Source organism: Sciurus carolinensis, chromosome 3, assembly GCF_902686445.1.
Source record: "Sciurus carolinensis chromosome 3, mSciCar1.2, whole genome shotgun sequence".
Lineage (NCBI taxonomy): Eukaryota > Metazoa > Chordata > Mammalia > Rodentia > Sciuridae > Sciurus > Sciurus carolinensis.
In genome coordinates, this window is record NC_062215.1 from 15,778,714 (window position 1) to 15,802,576 (window position 23,863).

General features: G+C 47.6%; 1 protein-coding gene across 1 annotated transcript in view; it reads right to left on the reverse strand.

Annotated features, from left to right (window-relative positions):
* Nucleotides 1–23,863, reverse strand: part of Mrc2 (mannose receptor C type 2) — a 51,593-nt gene that overhangs the window by 22,003 nt on the left and 5,727 nt on the right. Inside the window, 5 exon segments of the mRNA XM_047546334.1 lie at nt 280–393; nt 572–736; nt 958–975; nt 978–1,130; nt 1,918–2,319. Of these exon segments, the coding sequence (XP_047402290.1) occupies nt 280–393; nt 572–736; nt 958–975; nt 978–1,130; nt 1,918–2,319 (852 nt within the window).

The following is a 23,863-nucleotide window of genomic DNA, read 5'->3' on the forward strand; positions in this document are numbered from 1 at the left end:
TGGCTAGGTCACGGGTGCCCTGGTCAGCTGTGTACTGCCCAACACCAGGAGTGAGGCCAAAATCTAACTTGTCCTCCAAGCCCGAGGACCTGGGCAGAGTGGGCCCGTCCTAGGAAGAGGCCTTCCTTCCTAATCCGCACCAAGGCACTGTAGGGACCAGTGAGGCCCCGACCAGGAGGGGGCAAAAACCTGTGCTTCTCCCCCCACTGCTTGTCTGGAATAGTACAAAAGGAAGCCAAGTGCCTGAGGACTCCCCGCGCCCCCAACCCCACGCCTCACCACTCTCCCAGTTGAGGTACTTGAGGGGCGAGTTGTCCGACCATTGCCAGCCTCCACTGGTGTCCAAGTCGTTAAGGCCGATCCACAGGGTGGAGCTATAACCAGTGAGGAGCCCTGGCAACAGGAGAGGCACTGAGAAAGGAGAACCCCACCCTCCGCCCTCCCTCTGCCCTTCTCCACAAACGGCATCCTTACCCCACACAAGCACGGAGGGCACAGGGTCTGGCTCCCCTCCCCGACCCCTGGGTAGGTCAGACCCCGCCCAGCCCCAGGCGGCTGCCCGTGGCCTCACCATTGATGTAGGTCTGCTCGTGGATCTCCGTGATGCTCAGCAGATCTGCCCCCTGCTGCTCGCAGCTGGCCCAGGCCTCCCTCCAGGACAGGGTGGACTGGAAGTTAAACTGGTAGCAGCTGTCGGTCAGCTGGTCCTTGTCCCAGAAGGTCTCGCAGTCATTACCTGCCACCATGGCAGACGGGCAATGGTCCCTTCCAGCCCTCTCCTTCAGCCCCAGAGGAGGTCCCTTGGGGACTGCAGGGACCCCCACTACCACCACACACGCTGCTCCACCTGGGAGGGCCAGCGTCTCATCCTGTCCCCAATGTTCCAAGGCCCCTTCCCAGTTCCTGTCCCTCATCACCAGCCTCCCTTCAGGGCCCCCCACACAGCCCTGTGCTCACTCTTGATGGGGCAGAAGCCCAGCGCTCGTCTTTGCCGTAGTCCTGGGTGGTCGCGCACCACAGGTGCCCGTCCTCGCGACCTGTGCTGGTGCAGCTGTGGAACCACTGGTTGTCATATTTGAAGGGGATGGTGCATGGCTTCCCGTGGGAGTTCCCCTGGATGGTGTAGACCTCTGCAGGGGAGGAAAGCCAGGCCCTTGGCATCGAGACCCCACAGACTGCCCTCCACCCCTGAGGGAAAGCCCTGCAGGACTCGGGGAGCTGGGGTGGGCAGTGGGCAGCAGGGAGCGGGAGGGGCAACTGCACCGGACAGTGGCTTCAAGGTTCCCTTTGCTGTTAAGTCAGCCCAGGAGCCTGGAAGAAATCCACTATGCATCCCACAGGGTGGGGAAGGGGCTCCCCCAATCCCCTTAGTGCCTGTTCAAAATCCAGCTGGGTGAGGGGCCTCTGCATCACCCAGAGCAGGCTGAGCCCAGGGGCATCTCTGCTCAGCTATCCAGCCAAGGGATTGATGCCATGCGTCTTCTAAAAGGTCTGTCCTGGCACTCAGGGAGGTTTCCAGGAAAGAACCCCAAGGACAGAGCCGTACACCACAAGAGGCCCCACACCAGGTGACTCCAGTCCCCAGTCACCACCTGCAAAACCTGCGCAGGATGACTACAGGGTCTCTGGGAGAGGCGGCTGGGGAGAAGGGAATTTTCTTTTAATTTTAGGCTCTTCATTTTTGCAGTGTTTGAAGTCTTTATGAGCATGTATTAACTTTGAAATTAAAAAAAGTAAATTAAAGGCTTTGAAGTTAATTTTCTTAATTATTCAAATATGCTTCCTATTACAATTAAAGATGTAACTGCCAAGGGTCTGCAGAAGCCAAAGACCTCTTTGCCTTGGAGTCTGTCCCTCTCTTCCTCCAGTCCCCGGGACACCAGTCACCCACCGCCTCCCCTGCAAGCAGCCCCTCACCATAGTATGGCCGGGCACACAGATCCTCGTCACTGCCGTAGATGCGCCACTGGCCATTGCGGGTCTGGTCACCACGCTCTAGAGTGCCAGGCTTGGACGCATTGCCAGCACGGCCCCCCAGGAAGAGGGACAGCTGGTCACCCAGCGTACGACAGTGCCAGCGAAGACTCAGGGCTTCCCGGTCACACTCGTACATGCCCAGGGAGGTTGTGATGTTGGTGCCCGGCCAGCCTGTGCCCAGGCACTGCATGGTGCCCAGGTTGAAGAGCCGGTTCCGAGAGACCCACTTCCAGCGCTGGGCAGGGAGACTGGCGTTGCAGGCTGGGGTAACCCGGACCTGTGCACCCGGGGCCTCCAGGCAGCCCTGCAGTCCTTGGCTGAAGATGAGGAAGACATCGGACTCTGGAAGGGAAGGCAGGAAATGAAACCACCACGGGGCCATTCCTGGATGACTCCCGCGGCCCACGGTCACCGACCATGCGCACGGCCCTTTTCTTGTGTGTTAAATCGCCCAGTCCTCACTATCGAACCCTCCATGGGGATGAGTGACACTTGTGTGCCCCTGTACCCAGAGGAGGCAGGCCCACCTCTTTTCTAGCCCCGTGCTCACCTGGAGGCAGGACTCAGTCCTCTGTCCCACCCCAAAAGCAAACCCAACTCGAAGGCCCAGTACTGTTGACAGAAGTCCTCCCTGTCAGTAGGAGTAGCCGTGTTCACAGTTTCACTTTCCTCAGTCTCAGTCACCCATAGTTGACTCTAATCCAGAAATATTAAGGGGAAAATTCTAGAAATAAATAATTCATAAATGTTTTGGTTTCTGTTACTGGGAATTAAACCCAGGGCACTGTACCACTGAGCTTCATTCACGATCCTTTTTATTTTGAGATGGGGTCTTGCTAAATTGCTTAGGGTCTCACTAAATTGCCAAGGCTGACCTTGAACTTGTGATCCTCCTGCCTCAGCCTCCTGAGTCGCTAGGACTATAGGCATGCTTATAAATTTTAAATAAGTTTCATTACAGTACATTGTTACCGTTCTACCTTCTTACTGGTTATCGTTAATCTCTCACTGTATCTAATTTATCATAGGAATGTACATGTAGGAAAAACAGTATGTAGAGTTCAGTATTATCTGAAATTCTGGGTTTGGAATGTGTCACTGGGGAGAAAAAGGTCTACTATACTTTTCTGAAGATCTTATGAGGAGTAAGGTGTTTACATAACACACCACATTGTAACCTCGGTCTCAGTCTCTATTGCATATCATGGATTTTCTCTGAGTGTGGTGGCACAGTCCTGTGATCCTAGCCACTTGGGAGCTGAGGCAGGAAGATCATAAGTTTGAGGACAGCCTTGAGAACTTAGCGGGACCCTCAGTAACTTAGTGAGACCATGTCTCAAAATAAAAAACAAAAATAAGGGCTGGGGCTGTAGCTCAGTGGCAGCCTAGCATGTGTGAGGCACTGGATTCGATCCTTAGCACCACATGAAAATAAACAAATAAAATAAAGGCATTCTGTTCATTTACAACTACAAATTTTTTTTTTTAAATTTAAAAATAACAAAAAGGGCTGGGGATGTGGCTCAGTGGTAAAGCACTCCTGGGTTTGATCCCCAGTACCCTGCCCCCGCCAAAATTCATGTTTTTTCTGCTAAAGTTCTTCTCTAACCTAACAGTACTTTGTCGCTTTCTTCCCCTTGTCCCTCGGCTTCACTGGTTCTATCCTTTCCTCCTTCTAGAATCTTCCCTAAACGCTCATTCCCTGCCATTCCCAACCCCTCACCACCTCACCCCCCACCATAACCATTTCCATTTCATGTCTGATTTTTTAGATAGCGTCATTCAGCCCTTTGGCTTCCTCCCTTTGCATCTTCTCACCCATCTCCTTGCTGAGTAGACCCTTGGGGAAGATCCTGGGAAGATCCAACCACCCACAGCACCCCCACTTTGTAGATTAAGAAATGAGGCTTCAGTGGATGGAGGCAGAGAGCAGATCAGTGGAGTCTGGGGCTGTGATTTGGGGAACAGGATGGGGGAGGGGTGAAACTAAAGAATATGGTGTGTCTTTTGGGGATGATGAAAATGTTCTAAAATTAGACTGTTGTGATGGTTGCACAACTCAGTGGATATGCTAGTGCCCAGTGAACCACACTTCGAATCGGTGGATTTTATCCATAGATTATGTCTCAGGAAAGAAGAAAGAAAAAGAGAAAGAGAGGAAGAAGAGGAGAGAGGTAGAAAATCAGGACAGCTGAGGCTCAAAGACATGAAATGACCTACTCACACGTCACCCAGCCAATGCACCAACCCAGGTGACTCTGCCGTCCACATTTCACATCACCTTCCTCCTCTGTCCCGGCTGCCACTTCAGGACACGACACCCACAGAACTGCACAGAACTGCACTCCACAGAATATTTTCATCCCCTATCACTGGTTCCTCAGGGTATTTTTTCACACTTTAAAAACATGAATCGCGCTGGACGAGGTGGCACACGCCTGTAATCCCAGTGGCTCTGCAGTCTGAGGCAGGAGGACGGCCAGTTCAAAGCCAGTCTCAGGAATTTAGCGAGGTCCTTGCTAAGTTGCTTACTCAGTGAGAGCCTGTCTCTAAATAAAATACAAGAAGGGGCTGAGGATGTGGCTCAGTGGTAAAGCACCCCTGGGTTCAATCCCCTGTGCTAAAAACAAACAAACGCAAACCATGACTCACACTGCTAGTGTTCAAATTCTGGCTCTGTTGCTTAATGTATGACTTGGGCAAGGGCTTACCCTTTTTGTGCCTCAGTTTCCTCATCAAAGGACTCTCATAAAGATCAAGTGAGATAATGGATAACACATGCAGAGTGTTTGGGACAGGGTCTGGTAGTAAGAGCATAGTAAGAGCATTGTAAGAGCATAACTGTCATTATGATTATCCTAAGTTGTAGGTCAAGAAATTGACTAGGAGCACTGAAGAAATTTGATGATCAGACACAAGGTTGATAAGGGATAGAGATGAAATCTGGCCCCAGTCTCCTGAGACCAAACCCCAAGTTCTTTCTGTTGCCCCATGATGCCTTAACATCGCTCTTTGGTCCAATCTCCAGGAATAGCCTGAGTGATGTAAATCAGTTTAGAAAAAAATTAAATAATATCAGAGTGCTGAAGGTCATAAAGAAAATATTGTTGAGGGCTGGGAATATAGCTCAGTTGGCAGAGTGCCTGCCTCACATGCACAAGGCCGTGGGTTCAATCCCCAGCACCACCAAAAAAAAAAAAAAAAAAAAAAAAAAAAAAAAAAAAAAAAAATATATATATATATATATATATATATATATATATATGGTTGAATTCAATGGCATGAGAATTATTTCATGGCAAGATACACACCATAAGCAAAGTCAAAATTTAAATGACAAAACTGTAAGCAACTAATTAAAGGTAAAGGGTTAATTCCTTGATATAATGAGGACAATATTAACAAAGCAATAGAAAATGAGTAAAAGATAGGCACAGAAAGTCAAAAGAAATGCAACTGGCTCTTAAATATTTGAAATGACAATCTCACAGTAAAAGGAAAATAAATAGCATAAAAGTAAGTCTCCCTCTTATTTAAATTCTTTCAAATGTGATTTGTCATCCTTCAGATGAAATTCACGCTCCTTCCTGTGAACCACCGTGTTGGATGGGTTCTGGTCCTGCCTACCCATCTGATCTCAGACCATACTACTCCCTCTCACTCAAGCCAGACTGACCTCTTTGTTCCTGCGTGGCTCTTCCCCCACTAAAGGCCTCTGCCCTGATTCCTCTATCTGGTATTTCACATTTCAGAAAAAGAAAATCACAACTTTGGAGAGGCCCTCCCTAATTTTCCAATCTAAAGTACCCATGGTTACTCACTGTCATATCACTTTGTTATAATTCTCTTTGCAATGTTTATTTCAGGTTGTTTTCAGCATCTGGATTATGTGTGAGTCTGTCATCTATTGACTTTTTTTTTTTTTTCCTCTTGGTTATGGTTCATTTCTTCTTGCTACCTATGTGTCTAGTAATTTTTTTTATATACTGGACATCTTGGATAATTTGTTTATCATATGTTGGACATCGTGGGTGAATGTGTTATAGGAACTTGAATTTTTTTTTAATCTTCCTATAAAGAATGTTGAGTTTTGTTCCGGTAAGCAGTTAAATTACTGGTAGATGCCCTTGATCCTGTGGAGCCTTGCTTTCAGGCTTTGCTAGGGTAGGGTTGTTTTGGTTGTGCCTTAAGTCTCAGGTGTGGCTTCCAGCCTTGGATTTAATCACAAGGTGAGGCCCTTCTGGAGTTTCAAAAGAAAAGCTAGGTGTTGTCAGGCTCCCTCAAACCTGGGGGAACTTGAATTCTAAACTTTGTTTCCTTAGTACCAGGCAGCACCTGGGCCCTCTTCCCCCCAACTGCTACTTCTTGCTGGGCTTAGAGCCTCACCCTGGATTCACATAATTTGAGGGGAATTTGTAGGAGGAATCTCTATGGATCCTTTTTTTCCAGGATTTTTTCTCTTAATTTTTAGCCTTTCCAGTAGTCCTTACTCTGGCCTCTGTTTCTATAGCCCAGTTTCTGATGGCAACTTTGTTTCTGCCACTTTCTGATGAGCTCCTCATGCTGAGCAGCTTGCTCAGGGCACTAAGCGGGTTCCACAAGCCACTCACCTAGATTGCTTTTCTCTTGCAAGGGTTTTTCCCTCCCTTCGCCTGTGTCTCCAGGGTCTCTCCAGGTAGAGACTGCCTCTCTGCACTCTTGTTCTCCAGTGCCTTCAAATCACTATATTTTATGCTTTTTCTCCTTAGTCTACAGGTATTCTTGGCCAGAAAGTTAGATTGCCACAAGCCTCCTGCCATCTCGGGACCAGAATTCATTGTCCAACATGTTCTGTTTGTTGTCTGCTTTCCTCTCTTGTCCGTAAGCTCCTCAGGGCTTTCTGTGGTGCCCACCACTGTGTTACCAGCTCCTGAAACCCAACCTGATGCACAACGGAGCTAATGAATAATGAACGAATAAATGAAATTCACGTCCAGATAATGGTCACAACCAACTCATCTATTTTCTGTTCTTTGTCCCACCACTCAGATTCATTTTCCTAAAAACACAATGTTCCAGCTTCTGTCACTGAGTGCCCAAAACACCCTGGCAGGGGGATCATGGGGCAAGGATCCTGCCCTTCTATCCCCCAATGGGATAGCACCAGGATGGCAGCGGGGGCGGTGGAAAGCTTCTTGAAAAGATAGAGGTGCACTTCCAGAAGGACTCCTGGGGGGCTGCCACAGCTGACCCCCTGTCTCGGGTCCTCTGCCATTAACCTGCTTTTTCCTTTCTGCTGTAGTCTGAATGTTTCTGTCCCTCCCCAGATTCACAAGTTGAAATCTTAACTCCCAAGGTGACGGTATTTGAGGGTAGGGTTTCTGGGAGAGAAGCAGGTCAGAGACCCCCACCCAGCAGACCCTTACCATAATTAAGCAGAAACACCCACCGTGTTTGTGGCATGTAAGTTCCTCTTCTTATCAGAGTTTTTTGCACAGGACATCAGCTATCAGCAAAAATTGGCAGAAGTCATGGTGGTTTGTAACTTCCTTTTTGTTTGTAAATGCCAGGTTTGCAGAAAAAAACTTGTGAAGCCCCTGTCTGTCTAGAACTAAATGCACTTGTCATATGAACCTCCTAGCCCCCTCCCCACAACTGGGTCTAAATTTCAAAGAATTTCTACACTCATTGTTCGGAGGAAAAATTCTTAGGCGTGAGCCACCTCTGAACCCTGCAGTCAATAAACCTATTTCCTGAAATTTCCTCAGGTGTCCAGCCTCTCTGTCCCTCTTCAGGAGGTGCTTAAGTCATGAGCGCAGACACCTCATAGTACAAATGCCCTTATCAGAGAGACCCTGGAGAGACCCCATCCCTTCCACTATGTGAGGTTACAGTGTGAAGATGGCCATCTATGAGGAGATGGGCCTTCACCAGATACTGAACCCTGAACCTTCTGCCTCCTTGATCTTGGGCTTCCCAGCCTCCAAAACCATGAGGAATAAATGTTTGCTCTTCATAATCCACCTGTTGATGGCATTTTGTTATAGCTGCAGACTAAGATGCCTTCCAACCACCCTCCAGAACTGGTAAACTGGTCCCAGGACCTGACCCAGGCCTGCCCAAACTTCCTTTAAGTCTGGATATTTGATTCTCAGAAATTCCATCCCAGTGAGGACAGTCAGTGGTAACCATAACTGAAGTGGCTCTCAGCAGGGGGTAAAGAAAGGGCCTGGGATCAGGAAAGGGAGAAAATATTGCTTGCTTTTCAGGGACAAGACTAGACAATGAGGCCCGAAACCTCACAGGAGCCCACAATGGCCCAAGGGGACAGTATCTTCCCCTGCTTCCCAGACAGAAAGGCCACATATGTGCTAACTAAGTTTCAGACTGACTGCAGTGGTTTCACAAATGACAAATGAAGGGTTCAAAAGAGGTTCAGGGGTCCAGTCACAGCACTCTCCAAGGGTTCAGATTCCTCCTCGGTCACATGAGGCATGACCGTGAGTGCACCCCCCACCTCCTAGATTCCGGGTTCAAATCCACCTAACTTCCAGCACTTGCCAGGTACACAGCACATTCCAGGCATCACTAGAACCACTCAGGGCACCTAAGGCTGTCCTTACCCTCTCAGGATTTTTTTCCCGTTAGAGAAAAACAGTGGCTTTGGACATAGCAGGACATGAGGGCGAACAAGCCCTTCAAATCACAAAAGTCTACTGGGCATGGTGGTGTGCTCCTGGAATCCCACCGACTCAGGAGGCTGAGGCAGGAAGAGCTCAAATTTGAGGCCAGCCTGGGCAATTTGGTGAGACCCTGCCTCAAAATGAAGGAAAAAAAATGGCTGGGGGTGTGGTTCAATGGGGACGGAGTGCCCCTGGGTTCAATTCTCAGTACCAGAAAAATAAAATCCCAGGTATCCAGGGTGTCAGAGGCATCTGTGTGCCTCCCAGGGGCTTGGAGGCTTTCTTAGGGGTGAGATCTGAAAACTCTGAGCATCTGGAGGACACAGGGTGAAGGATGCAGGAGGAAGAGGCAAGGAACCAGGGAGAGGCCAGCAGAAGAGCTCCTAAGCAAAGGAAAGGCTCTGGAGGTCCATCCCAGGGACTCTGCAAAGCTACATCGGGGCTCTTAGGGAGTGTTTTCCACCCAAAGGCAAGGACAGGCCTGGGCCATCACAGAAAGGAGACCATTTCTCCAGGACCCATGGAGGAGAAGCGCATGCTCAGGCTTGGCTGAGCTGGAACTGCTAAGGAGAGAGGGAAGGGAATCAAGTGTCTGACCTGCTTTGTGTTCTTTGTGCCGCTGCTTCCATCCAATATGAAGCAGGCAGCAGGAGCTCCAGGGGCAGAGGCCAGATGCCCCCCAGTCCTGAGAAGCCTCCCCCAACCTCCCCCACATCCAAGTCTCACTCTTCCCACCTGGGAGCATTGGGTATCAATGCACAGAGCGAAAGTGCCCACCTTAGAAGGCACAGGAGCCTTCACAAGGATCTTGGGACTGTCCTCTCAAGGGACAAAGGTGAGCTCTTATATTTTGTTGGCAATTATCTCATGCCTAGTACAGTGCTATGCATCATTCCTGGCTCAGTCTGTACTTGTCCTGTGAAGGAATAAATGAATAAAGCCAGGCAGGGAACTGTGCACTGAGCCAGGAGGGATTCATTCATTTATTCAAAAAATATTTATTGAGAATTTCATAAATGCTAGGCTTGGTGCTAAGCATGGAGGACATAGTGACACAACCCCCACCCTTGTCACCATGTGGTCTGGCCGCCCACTGGGCTCCACATTGAGGACTTGGAGATGATACCAGAATCCTCACTGCTGAGCTGCCCATGGTCTCTTGCCTTTTGTCTGCCCAGCAAACTTCTCTCCTTTTCCTCCTTTTTTTTCCCACTGCAGTATTGGGGATTGAACCCAGGGGCTCTCTACCACTACATGCTATGCCCCCAGCCCTTTTTACTGTTTTTTTATTTTAAGACAGGGTCTTACTAAGTTGCCAATGGTAGCTGTGAACTTGTGATCCTCCTGCCTCAGCTTCACCAGGTTGCTGGGATTATAGGGGATGACTGAGAAACAGCTTAGCTGAGGTGAGGAAAGAGTCCTAGTGGTGATAGACATTCAGTCTCTGAGGAACTGTGGCTGCGTCTTCTTCTTCTTCTTCTTCTTCTTCTTCTTCTTCTTCTTCTTCTTCTTCTTTCTTTGCAGTGCTAAGGATCAAACTCAGACCCTTATACATTTATACATGCTGGGCAAATGCTCCACCACTGAGCTACAAGCTCCAGGTCCTGGATCACTTTTTTTGCTGAGCTTGTTTGCATTGGGTTTCTGTCTCTTGGGTACAAAAGAGTCCTTCTCATAGTCCTGAACACCAGGACTCCATTCTCCTTCCTCCCAAGGAGGCTGCTGCCCCAGAACCCTCTGCTATGACCTGTCAGACCACAGCAGTGAGACTGTCTCAGAGGAGGCTGAACCCCCAGCCCATTCTCCTGGGGGGAGAGGGTGCTTCCTCACCCCAAGCTGATGACAAGCATTTAAGAAGCACTGTACTAGGTTCTACCAGGAAATTAAAAAGGAATCAGATGACATGGCCTCTGTCCTTGTGCTGTTTACGGTGGTGTTGCAGAAGCAGAACTCAGGAAGCAGCCAATGAAAACCTGCAAGCACCACATCAACAAGCAAGCAGTGTGGTCAGGTCTAGCTTGAACTCCAGGGTTGGTGGTGAAGTGTCAGAGAGAAACCAGACTTTCCAGGGAATCAAAGTGTGATAGGAAACTTTCTATGCTGTCATGGAAAGATTTCCATCACAAAACAAAGTAGTGATAGGAAAAAAGCATGTAGTTCACAGTCTATACTTCTCAAAATCTAGTCACCTGGGGAATTTATTCCAGTGCACAGAAGCAACAGGACATTATTATTATTATTATTATTATTATTATTATTGGTATTGGATCCAGGAATGCTTTATCACTAAACTCCCCAGACCTCTTCATATTTTGTTTTGAGACAGGCTCTTGCTTAGTTGCCCAGGCTGGCCTTGAACTTGAAATCTTCCTTCCTCAGCCTCCCAAGTAGTGCGAATTATACACTGCACCCAGTTGTAATGGGGTTTGTCCTGCACTGGGAACTCCCCATCTCGTTCCTCAGTGATGGTCACTGAAGCCTCTTTCGTCTGCCCTAAGGAACGCACAAGGCCTTGCTGGAATCCCAAGGCTGAGTGCAAAGGTTTGACCACAGCCTGTCTCTCTACGGCAAACCTCGCAGATGTCCCTGCAGCTTTCCCTGACTTGACCCAGCAGAGGCAGCCAGAGGTCTGACCTCAGACAAGACGGCTGCTCTCCATTACAAGTTGAAGACATTACCGCTGAAGGAAACGGATGAGAAGTTAATTCTAGCACAGTGCCTGGCATGGAGCAGACTCTCAACAAGTATTTGTTGAATGAGAGGCATGTGGAGCAAAACCCTGAAAGGCACAAGCAGAGGCAAGGACAAGGAGGGTGTTCCAAGTTGAGGAACTGCAAGAGCAAAGGCCAGAGGCAAGAATCTGGGACCTAGTGATCACCAGGCTTAGCTCCTACTGGAATTGGGTACTGGGGGGACCTGATGTGTTCCCAAAGGTATGGCAAGGTGGCCTCCAGCCCCTGAGCCTGTCCTCCATCTGCCCCTTCCTGGGCCATTCAGGGGCATAGGCCAGGGGTCATCCCAGGGAGAACCAGAGGCCGCCTGCAGGGCTGCCAGCCAAGAGGAGCAGCTGTTTTCAATGAGCAGCTTGGCCCTGAGGCCAAGCCTGGAAATGTCCCTGAGTCAGCAGAAGCTGCCAGCCCCGCCCTGCTAAGGGGCCAACCCTGAGGAGGAAGCACCCCACTCTACTTCATCCCCACAAAAGACTGGGTCTGTGTAGGTGTAGGCATATTGACCCTGAGCTTAGGGGAGCATCCCTTCCATTGAAACCCAGCTTTGTACTCTCCCCACCAAAGCCCAGAGCCCCTACCCTCCACCTTTCTTTTCAAACACCCCCTCCCTCCTGCTCTGCCTACCCTCTGTTCTAACCAGGCCAAACTGCTTGCCGCCCACGGCCTCAAGCGCCTGTGCCTCGCCGGCCGCCCGCCCGTCTTCTCTGCTGGGTTGAGGGCACCCGCCTGTGCGTGCAGTCTCCAGCACGATGGACTTCCTCCACCAGTCATTTCTAGACATGATCTCTACTTAAAATGTGTGTCGCAGAATGTGATATCCTGTGTTCTAGGACAATGATAAAGCAAACTCCGGCACGGAATGTGAAGAGGTGGGATTTTTGTCTCCACCCACTAAATGCAAGAGAAAGGGAGTGCGCGGGATGGGTTTGGGGCGTTAGAGGGAATCCGTGCAAATTCAGAAAGGCTACTTGGTCTTTGCCGCGGTTCTGCCAAGGGTGTGGACTGGCCCCCAAAGCTCGCGGAGAATGCAAACCCTCACCATGCTGACCTTCTCCCTTGCAATTTGGGAGCGTTTGATGGCATCCCTGCTGGCTTTTGTCTTCTCCGACCCAAGCATCACAGTATTTTCTGACGGTCCCTTCCCAGACTTCCAAGAGGAAGCGGGAAGACCCCAGAACATACAAAACCGGCAGTGGGTCCCAGCACCACCACCCGCGCCCAGACCTGCGCCGGCCCCTGGCCCCTTCCCCACGCTCTTCCTCCCCGGGCTCACCGGCCCCGGCCCCGCAGGCAGAGCATCCCAGAGGCCGGCTCATCTAGACCCCTTCCTCCCTCCCTCGCCTCTGCGCCCTGGATCTAGGGCTCCGCGACGCGCCTGCCCTCGGGTTTCGGGTCCCCGCCGTCCCCACCCTCCCGCTTCCACACCCCGCAATCCCGGGCGCGCTGCCCGCCCCCAGCTCCGCCCGACTCCCAGCCCAGCGCGGCAAACGCCCGGTCTCTGCGGCCGCAGTCCCCGGCGCCGTCTGCCAGCCCGCAGCCAAAATAAACAGTCCAAGAACCACTTCCTTTCCCGTGGGGGCACTTTCACAATGATAGCCCGCTCCGGCGGCGGCAGGAAGTGACTTACGGGGCCAGCACAATCCAACCCCATTGACCCGGTCGCGAAGGGCAGAATGCAGGGCCTGGACACCGAGCGCACGGGCTTGGTGCATCCACGCCCAGGCGAGCGGTCACTTGTGCTTTTGCAAGCATCACACCAGCGACAACGATGGCCACAACTCACGCAAGCCGGCCGCGAAGGTTCTGCTGAGGCAGGCTTCGGTTTCAGATCTATGGGAGGGAGTCGCGAGCTTATTACTTCACAAAAACCACTGACAGGAGCCGCAGTGGCGCACACCTGCAATCCCAGTGACACGGGAGGCTGAAGCAGGAGGACAGCAAGTTCTGGAGATGTGGCTCAGTGGCTGAGCGACCCTGGATTCAATCCCTGGTAACCTCTCCCCCAAAAAAATCACTGACAGGAGAGTCTTTCTGGGGACCCCAGCCTGGCTCCAGGTTAGGCACCCCACATTCCTGGCTGATGGAGGATGAATTAATGAGTGAGTGAATTTATTAGAAGAAACCCACACAAATTGGGGGCAAGAATTTTTTTTTAAAATTTAGTTTTGACAAAGTGACTGCACAGGTGTGTGTGTGGGGGGGGTGGGGGGGTGGGAAGAGTGACCTAGGATAACATATTAGAAGGCCTCCTTCCCCCTCACTGAGGTGCCAACAGAAATCTCCTTGGCCCTTTCAATAAGTTCCAATTTTCCGTAGTGAAAATTTCTATTAGTTTTCTAAACAAGAAAAAAATTAGATACATGCACACAGAAAAGGAAATGTGTAGAGAATTTCACTGACATGTAATGATTTGTTGTTAGGCATTGAAGTCTATTCAATTTTTCGATAATAGTCTTTCAAATAACACTTGAAATCAAAGTTGGGGTTTCTCAACAACCTGTACAGAAGGTCTTCCTTGGGTGATCACCCCCTGAGGGCCCAGGTTCTGTCCCTGGCTTCTCCATGTCCTGGGTGTCTGCCAGGCACAGTCTGGGCTCAAGATAAATGTTTGTCAAATGACAGAATGAATGCACACTGAGGGATCTTAGAATTAATTTTGTCATCCTTTAGCATGTGGGAACTGAAACACAGAATGATTAAGTGACTTGTCCAAAACCTCAAACAATTGGAACTTTGGCTTTTGTATTAGGTCTAAAACTTGTGAAAGTTTCAAACAGCACAATGCTAATATTGGATCACATAATTTATTGTCCAATACTAAGAATGAAATGGGAGTTGGTAAAAATATACTAGTACGACAAGCATGAACCAGGACTGTCCCAGGCAAACTAAGACAAATGGTCACCCTGCACTTAAGGAATGTGACACAAATAATAATACAAGTAAAAGTTCACCACGCACCAGGCACTGGGTCCCAAGGCCTTCTTGATAATCCTCATAGTAACCCTCAGAAGTGGGTCGAATTAATATTTCCATTTAAAAGATGAGAAAACTGAGGCATTAAATAACTGAAAGATTAAACGTCTTGATGACCAGTAATTAAGGGGAAAAGCAAGGATGGTTCTAGAGCCGAGTAAAGAACTTTTTAGAGATATTTTAAATGGATCACTCACAGGCAAGTTGTGTTTAAGCAAGCCAACATCTAAAACATGAGCTATTTCACACAAAAATGTGATTTTCTAGCCTTTCTCAGAAACATCAGGAGGCCTACTAACACTGGCCAGTGTGCCTGCAGGGACCCAGTCATAGGAACTGGGTGGAGCTGTCCACCTGGGAAGGGGTGTGGGCACATCAGCTTGCCAGTCTCCACCCACTTCTTTGCACCCTAGACACACACACACACACACACACACACACACACACACACACAGAGCTGGAATGGGAGTGCTGATGTATTATCATGCTTGCACTAATGTTTTTCTGAGCGGGAAAGCATTCTTTAGAATCTTAGTATCATTAGCAATGACCAGAGGACTAAGGCTATTTCAAAACACGCACACAGGCACGCACAGTAGAGTAGGGTGGAGGAGTTTGCTGCCCTGCACCCACGGTGTCCCTGTGACACGCTGCATTCCTTTCATGAGACATGTTTGAAAAGCACTTCAATATGACTAAGAAAACATGACACGTCTCATATAAGCTCTTTGCTTTACTCAACTGGCAAATTCCTTCCCTGACTTCAAGGACGATTTGTCTGGTTCCAGAAGCACAGTATGGCACTGTTGAAAGTCATGAACTTAGAATCTTTTTTGTGTGGGGGCCTTAAGGATCTTCCTTACACTGCCACAAATGATCAGACACTTGCTGACTTCTGACAGGATGGGGCATTGGTGACATTGCCCCTACCTTCTCTGTAAGGTACCTCAGTGGAGCGCTTGGGAGGTCAGCTCTGGAATTTGGACCTACACAGCTTCAAATCCTGGCCTGGGCCCTTGAGCCCTAAGGTTGCCTCACTTTTGCAAGCCCCGATGTGGGGAGGACACTAATAAGACCTGTCCCCAGGGTTTCCGGGAGGATTAAGGGAGAAGATGCGACCCTGTACCTGTACCTGGTGAACACTCAGTGAGAGCAGAGCGGGCCAAGATGGCTTCTTGATATTTAAGCAAGAGAATCGGTTTGTGTTTCACAGCAGAAAGCCTGGGAACCAGGCTTAGCAGACACTGCAGTTTGGATAAAAGAAACGATAAGAGGAAATAAGGCCAAGGACTCGAGTGTTTAAACTGCTCTTCAGAATTAAAAGAAAAATAAACCCATGTCCAGATGTGCGGTCCTCTCCCCCTATTCCCAAGGGTACCCAGTCCCTTGAAACTATCATTTGTTTCTTTGAACTTCTAGACTTCTCCTCAGGTCTCCCTGGAAAGGGAGATGTCAGGAGAACAGGAGGGTGTGTGGGGAAAAGGGGGGGAAGTTTCTGGGAGGACCAAGCCCACTGGGCGTGCTCCCCTCCAGGCCAGGCCGCATTCTGAAGAAGGTAACTCCAAGGGCAGCCCTAAAAAGATGAGGTCACACAACAGGCAGCTGAAAGGGGGCGTGTGGAAAGGGGTGGGGCAGTACCCACACCCTCAGCTGGGCAGATGCAGGAGGACTCTGCATGGAACCCTCACTGGGACTCCGGCAGCAGGGAGGCAGATCCGGCCTGGGAGTCCAGGTTCCCCGTCTACCTTGTACAATCAAAACGACCGGAGGGGCTCACTGTTTTCTTGTCTGTGAACTGAATTATGAAGTGAGCGCCCCTCCTGCACCTCCTCCTCTTGGGTTGCTGGGGAGATAGACAGGATGGGAACAGACTCTTTGAGGGGTCTGTCTCTCCATCAGACAGTTCAGGCTTGTGTCTTTCTCAGTTGTCTCCCCGGTGCTGGGCGCACATCAGGTGCTCCCGACATGCATGTTGAACTGTGTGGGACTAGGGAAGTGGGGGAAGGCTGCCTGTGTTCTATGCATAGATTGCAAACTCCTTTAAAACCGCATCTGCACATGGACAATGAGCAGATGGGGGTAAAGAAAACATGAAATTATCCATTGTGCCAGGAAGTTGGGATTTATGGGTAATTTTTATAATATTAGAATGTCTGAGTAAATAAAACTGAGGCAGGGGAGTTGGGGGAAGGATCTTAAGATATACAAAGGAACCAAACCTCACTGTATTTCCCACAGGACCCAACGAGGTGCTCAGTAAGTGGTAAGCTGAACTTGCTTTGCCCTGGTCAGCCACAGAGGGTCACATACAGGGCGCCCCACCACCAACGCCACCGTTTTGACGTCACCAGGACCTACAATAACACACCAGACTTGACCTACAAAAGAACGTATTTGAGGCTTTCACCCAAATTACTTCTTTTTCACCAGCTCTTCACTTCCTTTTCCCAATTTCTTTATGCATCTTTTCAGGCTCATATAAGAAAAAGCACTGCTTTCACAACCATCTCTTTTCCTCCCTAAGGTTAATTAAAAATTAGCTGGGTGTACGGGCTGGGGAGATAGCTCAGTCGGTAGAGTGCTTTCCTTGCAAGCACAAGGCCCTAAGTTTGATCCCCAGCACTGCAAAAAAAAAAAAAAAAAAATTAGCTGGGTGTGTTAGCACACACCTGTGCAGTGACTTGGTAGCCTGAGGCAGGGGGAATCACAGGTTCAAGGACTGCCTTGGCAATTTAGTAAGACCCTGTTTCAAAATTAAAAATAAAAAGGGCTGGGGACCATAGTGGTAAGGTGTTATGCCTAGCATGCATGAGGCCCTGTGTTCGATGTCAGCACTGAAAGACAAACAAACAAGCACACAAACAAAACAACCCAGGGACTGAGAAGGAAAAAAAGGGACAAAAAGAAAGAAGGAAAAGGGTTGGGGATATAGTTCTGGGACAGAGGGTCCCTGGGTTACATCCCTAGCACTTAAATAAATAAATAAATAAAATAAAAACCCAAAACTATTAATGGATTATTAGACTCTGGATTCAAAGTTGGTTTGAATTCCTGCTCTCGACCTCTTCACCAAGTCATCTGACCCCTCCGTCCCTCAGTGTCATCATCTCATCAGTGGAGAAAATGTTCCTCATGTTTATCACACATAATAATTACTGAACACTTTGCAGATGCCAGAAGCTGTGCCTGGCACTGCCCCTGGGGGTCTGGAGGACTGCTGAGATCATGCAAGGGAAGGCCACAGATCACCGTCTGTGGCTCACTGTCACTGCAGAGTGAGGTCATGGGACTAACAGCCCTAGTGGGGTGGCCCGTTTGCAGGAGAATGTGGCAGCATTTATCAAAAGCTTTTAGAAGCACAAACTTCTTTGACCTCAGAATTCACTTTTTAGCAATTTAACTTAAGGAAATAATTAAGAATTTATGCCAAGATTTAGCTATACAGCGTGATTTTAATAGCAACGATGGCTGGGGGGGGTGGGGGACCAAAGTCCAACACTATAGTGTCCTCTGAGCTGGATCCCAGTCCTGCGTTCGCATTGTTAAACTTGGGTGTCCAAAGCAGGGCGGGGGGGACTTGCTTACAATGCAGGTACCCAGGCCCCACCTCAGCCCTACTGAATTAGCACCTCAGGGCGAGGGGATGCCGGGATTGTGAAGAGTTCCAGGGCATTCTGAGGCATGCAAGAGTTACAGACCACCGTGCACCCCCGTGTTAACACTGGTTATTCTGACTCACGGATAGCTGTGGACTTTTAATTTCTTCTTTTTGTATTTTCTACAATTAGCATTTTCAGCAATTAAAAAGAAATAGAGAATCTATGTATGTCTGACTTTTGTTTCAAATTCCATCAATGTGACCCGAGCCCATAGGTGCAGAGTTCCACACTTAAGTGGAAAGAGGGAGTGAAGAAGTGAACCAAATGTCTCCAGGGAGGGCCTAAACGTGGGTGAGTTCAGTCACTCAATCCCGGTGCCAAGGAGCAGAGAGCCGTCCACAACAAAAAAGCTGGGCGAGGGGCTGGGGCTGTAGCTCAGTGGTAGAGGGCATGCTCAGCATGCCTGAAGCCCTGAGTTCAATACCCAGCATCCAAAAGAGCTGGCACAGTACAAAGGTATTGACTCAGGTCAAATCATGTTCCCATCCTGCATTGGGATCCCTGCCAGTCAGTCTTCAGGGCTCCAGCATGCCAGGAAACATACAGGATGCCTACAACCATGACCTTAATGTCCAAAGGGCAAGTCATGTATGTCCATACCACAGAATCCTACAGTCCAGAGAAGTGTTGGGTGGAAAACCATGGATGACATATCATCAATGAAAAAAAAATGTTACAAAACAACATGAAACCTCTACATTAAGACTTTCACAGGAAAAGAGACAGGGAGGGAGAGGAGAGGCAATCTGGAAGGCTATTCTCCAAAATGTTAGTTTTGGAGTGGTTGTTTCTTAGTGCTGAAATTTCAGGTACAGGTTGAGTATCCCTTATTCAAAATATTGGGACTAGAAGCATTTCAGATTTTTGATTTTTCAGGATTTTGGAATATTTGCATATATTACATAATGACATATCTTGGGAATGGGGCCCAAGTCTAAATGCAAAATACATTTATGTTTCCTAAATTTTATGCAGTATTTTTAGTGATCCTGTGTTTTGACTGTGACCCCTCACATGAGGTTATGTGTGGAATTTTCCACAGTGCATTAGGTTAGCACTCAAAAAAATTTCAGATTTTGCAGTATTTCAGATTTCATATTTTTTTTGGATTAGGAATGTTCACCCTGTAATTTTTTTTTTTTTTGGAGGGGTGGGTAACTTTTCTTTTGTTTGGATTGTATATGGTAAGTAGATATGATTTTCATAATCATGTAAATGTATTCTTATCTTGAAAACAGATGTATAGCTTGCTGGCTTTTAAATTTTATTTCTTTATATTTGTATTTTTGCAGCCTCCCCCCCCTTGGTTAACTGCAGCTCCACAGATGTTAAGCTACAGGAGGGGAGAAGGACTAGCCAAGCAGAGAAAGCGGGACTCACTCAGCAGGTGATGATGGGAAGTGCAAATCCAGTCTATCCACGTACAGGGTGAACCTGTCTTATCCCAAAGTACTTTGCAAACCTTCACAGAAAGGTCAAGGTGTGGAGGAAGATTGGGGAGTAAAAAGATGCTTCTCAAATAAGATTTAAAAATGAACAACCGGGGCGGGATTATGGCTCAGTGGTAGAGCACTTGCCTAGCCTGTGTGAGGCACTGGGATGGATTCACAGCACCACATAAAAATAAGTAAAATAAAGGGCCCTTGACAACTAAAAAATATTAAAAAAAAAAAAAAAAAAAAGAACAGCAAAGGGGGAAAGTACATGCAAAAAATATGGCAAGAAGGTCACAAGAACCAGAAAAGGACCATGATCTTTCAGAGACCATGATCATTCTAAGACAATTGGGATCATGTAACTGGACAGTGAGACAAGATACTTCTATAGGCAATAGGATAAGGACCTTGGAGAAAGAAAGGAGGGGAGGGGGACCTCATGCCAACCTGAAAGGAGACATCAGGTCACAAGGACATCCTGTGAGTTGCTACTCCCAACAGCTTTCACCATAGCAACCCAAGTTACTTTTACCCTTACTCCTAGCCAATGGCTGGCACCCACAAAGCAGACCCCACCCAAAGTGCTTCCTCCTTCCAGCAGATAAGTCAAAACTACCAGATGAGACCCATCCTGTTAAACAGAGGAGTAAATGATGCACTTATGATTGGCTCATTACCTGCAAAGCTTAAGAGCTTGATTGGTCCACACTAGCATCCCTCATTAACACAGAACTCATTAATGCAGACCCCCACCAATCTGCTGAGCCAGTAGATAAGGCAGTAAAACCCCCCAGCAAAGAATAGCTATGGCACCCTCCCTGGGGTAACTCGTGGGCTTCTGGAGTCTTTAGATAAATCTTATTACTCAAATTACTCTATCCCACCACCTGCTTGTCTGGATCTTATTCTTTGAATTTGGGAGGCAAAGACCCGATGGCCTGGCTCTGCTCACATGTTTGAATGGTGGTGGTGCAGGCCTGTAACCCCAGCTACGGGGTAGGCTGACATAGATCTCAAAGGGCAAGGCAGCCTGTGCAACTCAGACCCCGTTTCAAGATAAAACAAACAAAATGGGCTGGGAATGTGGGCGATTGCCCCCGGTTTCACTCCCCATTACCGCCAAAAAGAAAAAAATAAAAATAAATAAATGTTTAAAGATAAAAGCTTTGGATGGGTGTGGTGGCACAGGCCTGTAATTCCTGTGACATTGGAGGCTGAGGCAGGAGGATAGTAAGTTCAAAGCCAGTCTCAGCAATTTAGCGAGGCCCTGAGCAGCTCAGTAAAACCCTGTCTCAAATTAAAAAATAGAAAGGACTGAGGCTGTGGCTCCGTGATAGAGCACCCCTGGGTTCAAACAATCCCTAGTCTCCCCAATTGCTGTTATAAAAAGAAAAGAAAAAAAGACTAAGTTGTGTTTTTTTGTTTTTTTTTGAGCAGGGTGCTGGAATTGAACCCAGTGGTCCTCCCCCAGTCCTTATTTTAATTTTTTTTTTTTAATTTTGAAACAGGATCTCATTAAATTGTTGAGGGTCTCACAGGTTGCTGAGGCTGACTTTGAACTTTACATCCTCCTGTCCCAGCTTAATTTGAGACCTTGTCTCAAAACAAAACATAAAAGGTCTAGAGATGTAGCTCAGTGGTAAAGTGCCCCTGGTTCTATCCCCACTACCAAAAAAAAAATTGTATTCATTATATTTCTTGGGTGTGATTTTTTTTTTTTTTTTTTTTGTACTGGGATTGAACACTGGGGATGCTTAACCACCGAACACATCCTCAGTCCTTTTTTGTATTTTATTTAGAGACAGGGTCTCACTAAGTTGCTGAGGCTGGCCTTGAACTTGCAATCCTCCTGCCTCAGCCTCCTAAGCTGCTGGGATTACAGGCATGCACGACCATGCCTGGTATGGGTGTGATTTTGGTATTACGGTTACGTGGGAAAATATTTTTAGTTGATACATCATTAAGTAGGTGTGAAATGTCATGTGTACAACTAATTTTCAGAATTTTATTAGATACCTACCCCTACTCACACACACACACACACACACACACACACACACACACACACACAGTAATATTAAGGCAAAATGTTAACGGTTGTGCTTCTGGGTGAAGACTTTTTTTTAAAAAAACTTTTTCAATGATTGAGAAAGAGTATTGTCTCATATATAATCCTCTGGGATTGTTTTCCTGGCTTGATACCATATCTTTAAGATTCCCCCAAGCTGACGCATGTGGCTGGGGTTCATTCATTGACTACTGCATTGTATTTCATCACGTGTCTATAATTTATGTCTCCGTATTTCTTTTGATGTGCATTTTTCATTTTGGCTTTGTTTTGCTATTATAAACAGGGCTTCCAAGGTATTTCTAAACCAATGCTCCTCAAGTTCTTCAGAAGGGAGGATGAGCACCTCTGGGGTAATACCAAAACTCAACTCAGGGACCCAGACTGACTGCAGAGCTGTTTCCTGTTGGGCTGTCGCTCCTCGGTCAGGCTGGCCTGACTTGTTCTCTTTCTGTCAGACAGATTCCTATTCCTAGTCTGAGATTGCAGAGACCGTCTATTGCTTCTCTTTGAGGGAACTGAAAAGTCACACCTAAAAATGAAATTGGTGAACCTTTGACTCTTTTTTTCTAGATTCTGGAGGGACTGCTCTCGGAATACAAGCTTCAGGAGGAGGGCAGGACCCATGCCTGGCTTGTTCATGTGGCCCCTCTGCACCAAACACCATGCCTGGCCAGGCTGTCAGGGCTCAGGAGAGAAAACAGGACCAAGGAAAAGAGCTAACTAATGGAGGCGCACAGGGGCTTCGGGGATCAGGCATGCGCCTTCACTGAATTGTGGGTGTTTCACTTGGTAACTTCACCCTCTAGTCGTGAGACCTTCCTTGGACTTATTTCATGCTCTGACATTAGTCATATATTTGCCACTTAGAGCTATCACTTAAATTCTCCATCATGTAGTTTCCAGTTTGTTTTGCTGCTACAAATAGCACTTCTATGAACATATTTTTCCTCTTTCAGATTAATGCCTTATAAATTCCCTGAAGTGGAATTATGAATTCAAAGGATATGAAATGTCACAGATCTGTTATATACTGCCCAAGAGAATGAATCTTGAAAGCTGAACTAATTTACAGTACCCTAGTCATATCTACTGACTTCCAAACATTTCTGCCAAGATTAGGTTTTCTGTTTTTGATAGTTTAAGTGTTTAAGTATTTAATTTCTAGGGATCTTTGCACCTTCTAAGTAACAATTTGACATCTGAATGTTCTCAGTGTGATCAGCTATAACTTGAAATTAAATTTTGTTTTTTCTTTTCTTTTTTTGGTGTTGGGGTTGAACCCAGGGCATCACACACACTAAACTCAAGTTCCAAAACCCCTCAAGTTTTCTAATTGTAATCCAGTTGTCTCAACAACATTTAAAAGATTTCTTTTTCCATTAGAGTGTTGTTTTAGTGTATATCACACTGAGTTCTTATAACAGTTTAAATCTACTTCTGGAATTTATTCTAGTCCATTGGACTTTTTACTGTTTATTTTAATTCAATGCCATATGTTTTCCATGACTGGACACCATCTAAAACTTGAAAGGTCAACCCTCCTCATTGCCTTTCTATTAAAAAAACAAAAGTTACTTGGAACATTTGTCTGTTTTCTGTTTGCTTTTTCATCTCAACAAATATTTACTAAATGCCACTTTGCCAAGGGTATTGAACCTGTGAAGAAATTAAAAGGTCCTGCTCAGGGTCTGGGGATGTAGCTCAGGTGTAGAGCGTAGTATGCCAGAGGCCCTGGGTTTGATCCCAGGCACCCCTTACCAAAACCCTCCAAAAAGCAATAAATAAGCAAACAAACAACAACAACAAAACCCACCAAAGCCCCTGCTCAGGCAGTGCTTTTAATTCAGAAAGGGAGAAAGTGGCTTCACCAGACGGGCGGAGGAGATAAAATGCTTGAGAAGCTCAAGGGAGAAAGGCTCCTTCCAGCTGAGGCCAACTGGGTGGCCTCAGTAAGGTAAGGCCAGGGTGCAGAGACAGACCTGTGGGAAGCTGGCACTTCTGAAAGGCAGAGAAACAGGCACAGAAGCTTTACTGGAAAACACACAGGGCATCCGTGGGTAACTGACAGCAAGTACTCAGTCTCATGCAAGGGGTTGAAAAGAAAGGGGGGTACCCGCCAGGAGTGGTGGCGCGTACCTGTAACACTAGCAGCTCAGAAGGCTGAGGCAGGAGGATCACAAATTCAAAGCCAGCCTCAGCAATTTAGTGAGGTCTTAAGCAACTTAGCAAGACCCTGTCTCAAAAAATAAAAAGGGCTGGGGGTGTGGCTTTGAATTCTAAATTCAGCAAGTTTAGCACTTATGAAGCTGCCTTTATAAGTCAGGCAGCAATGGCAGCTCTGGACTGAGGATGA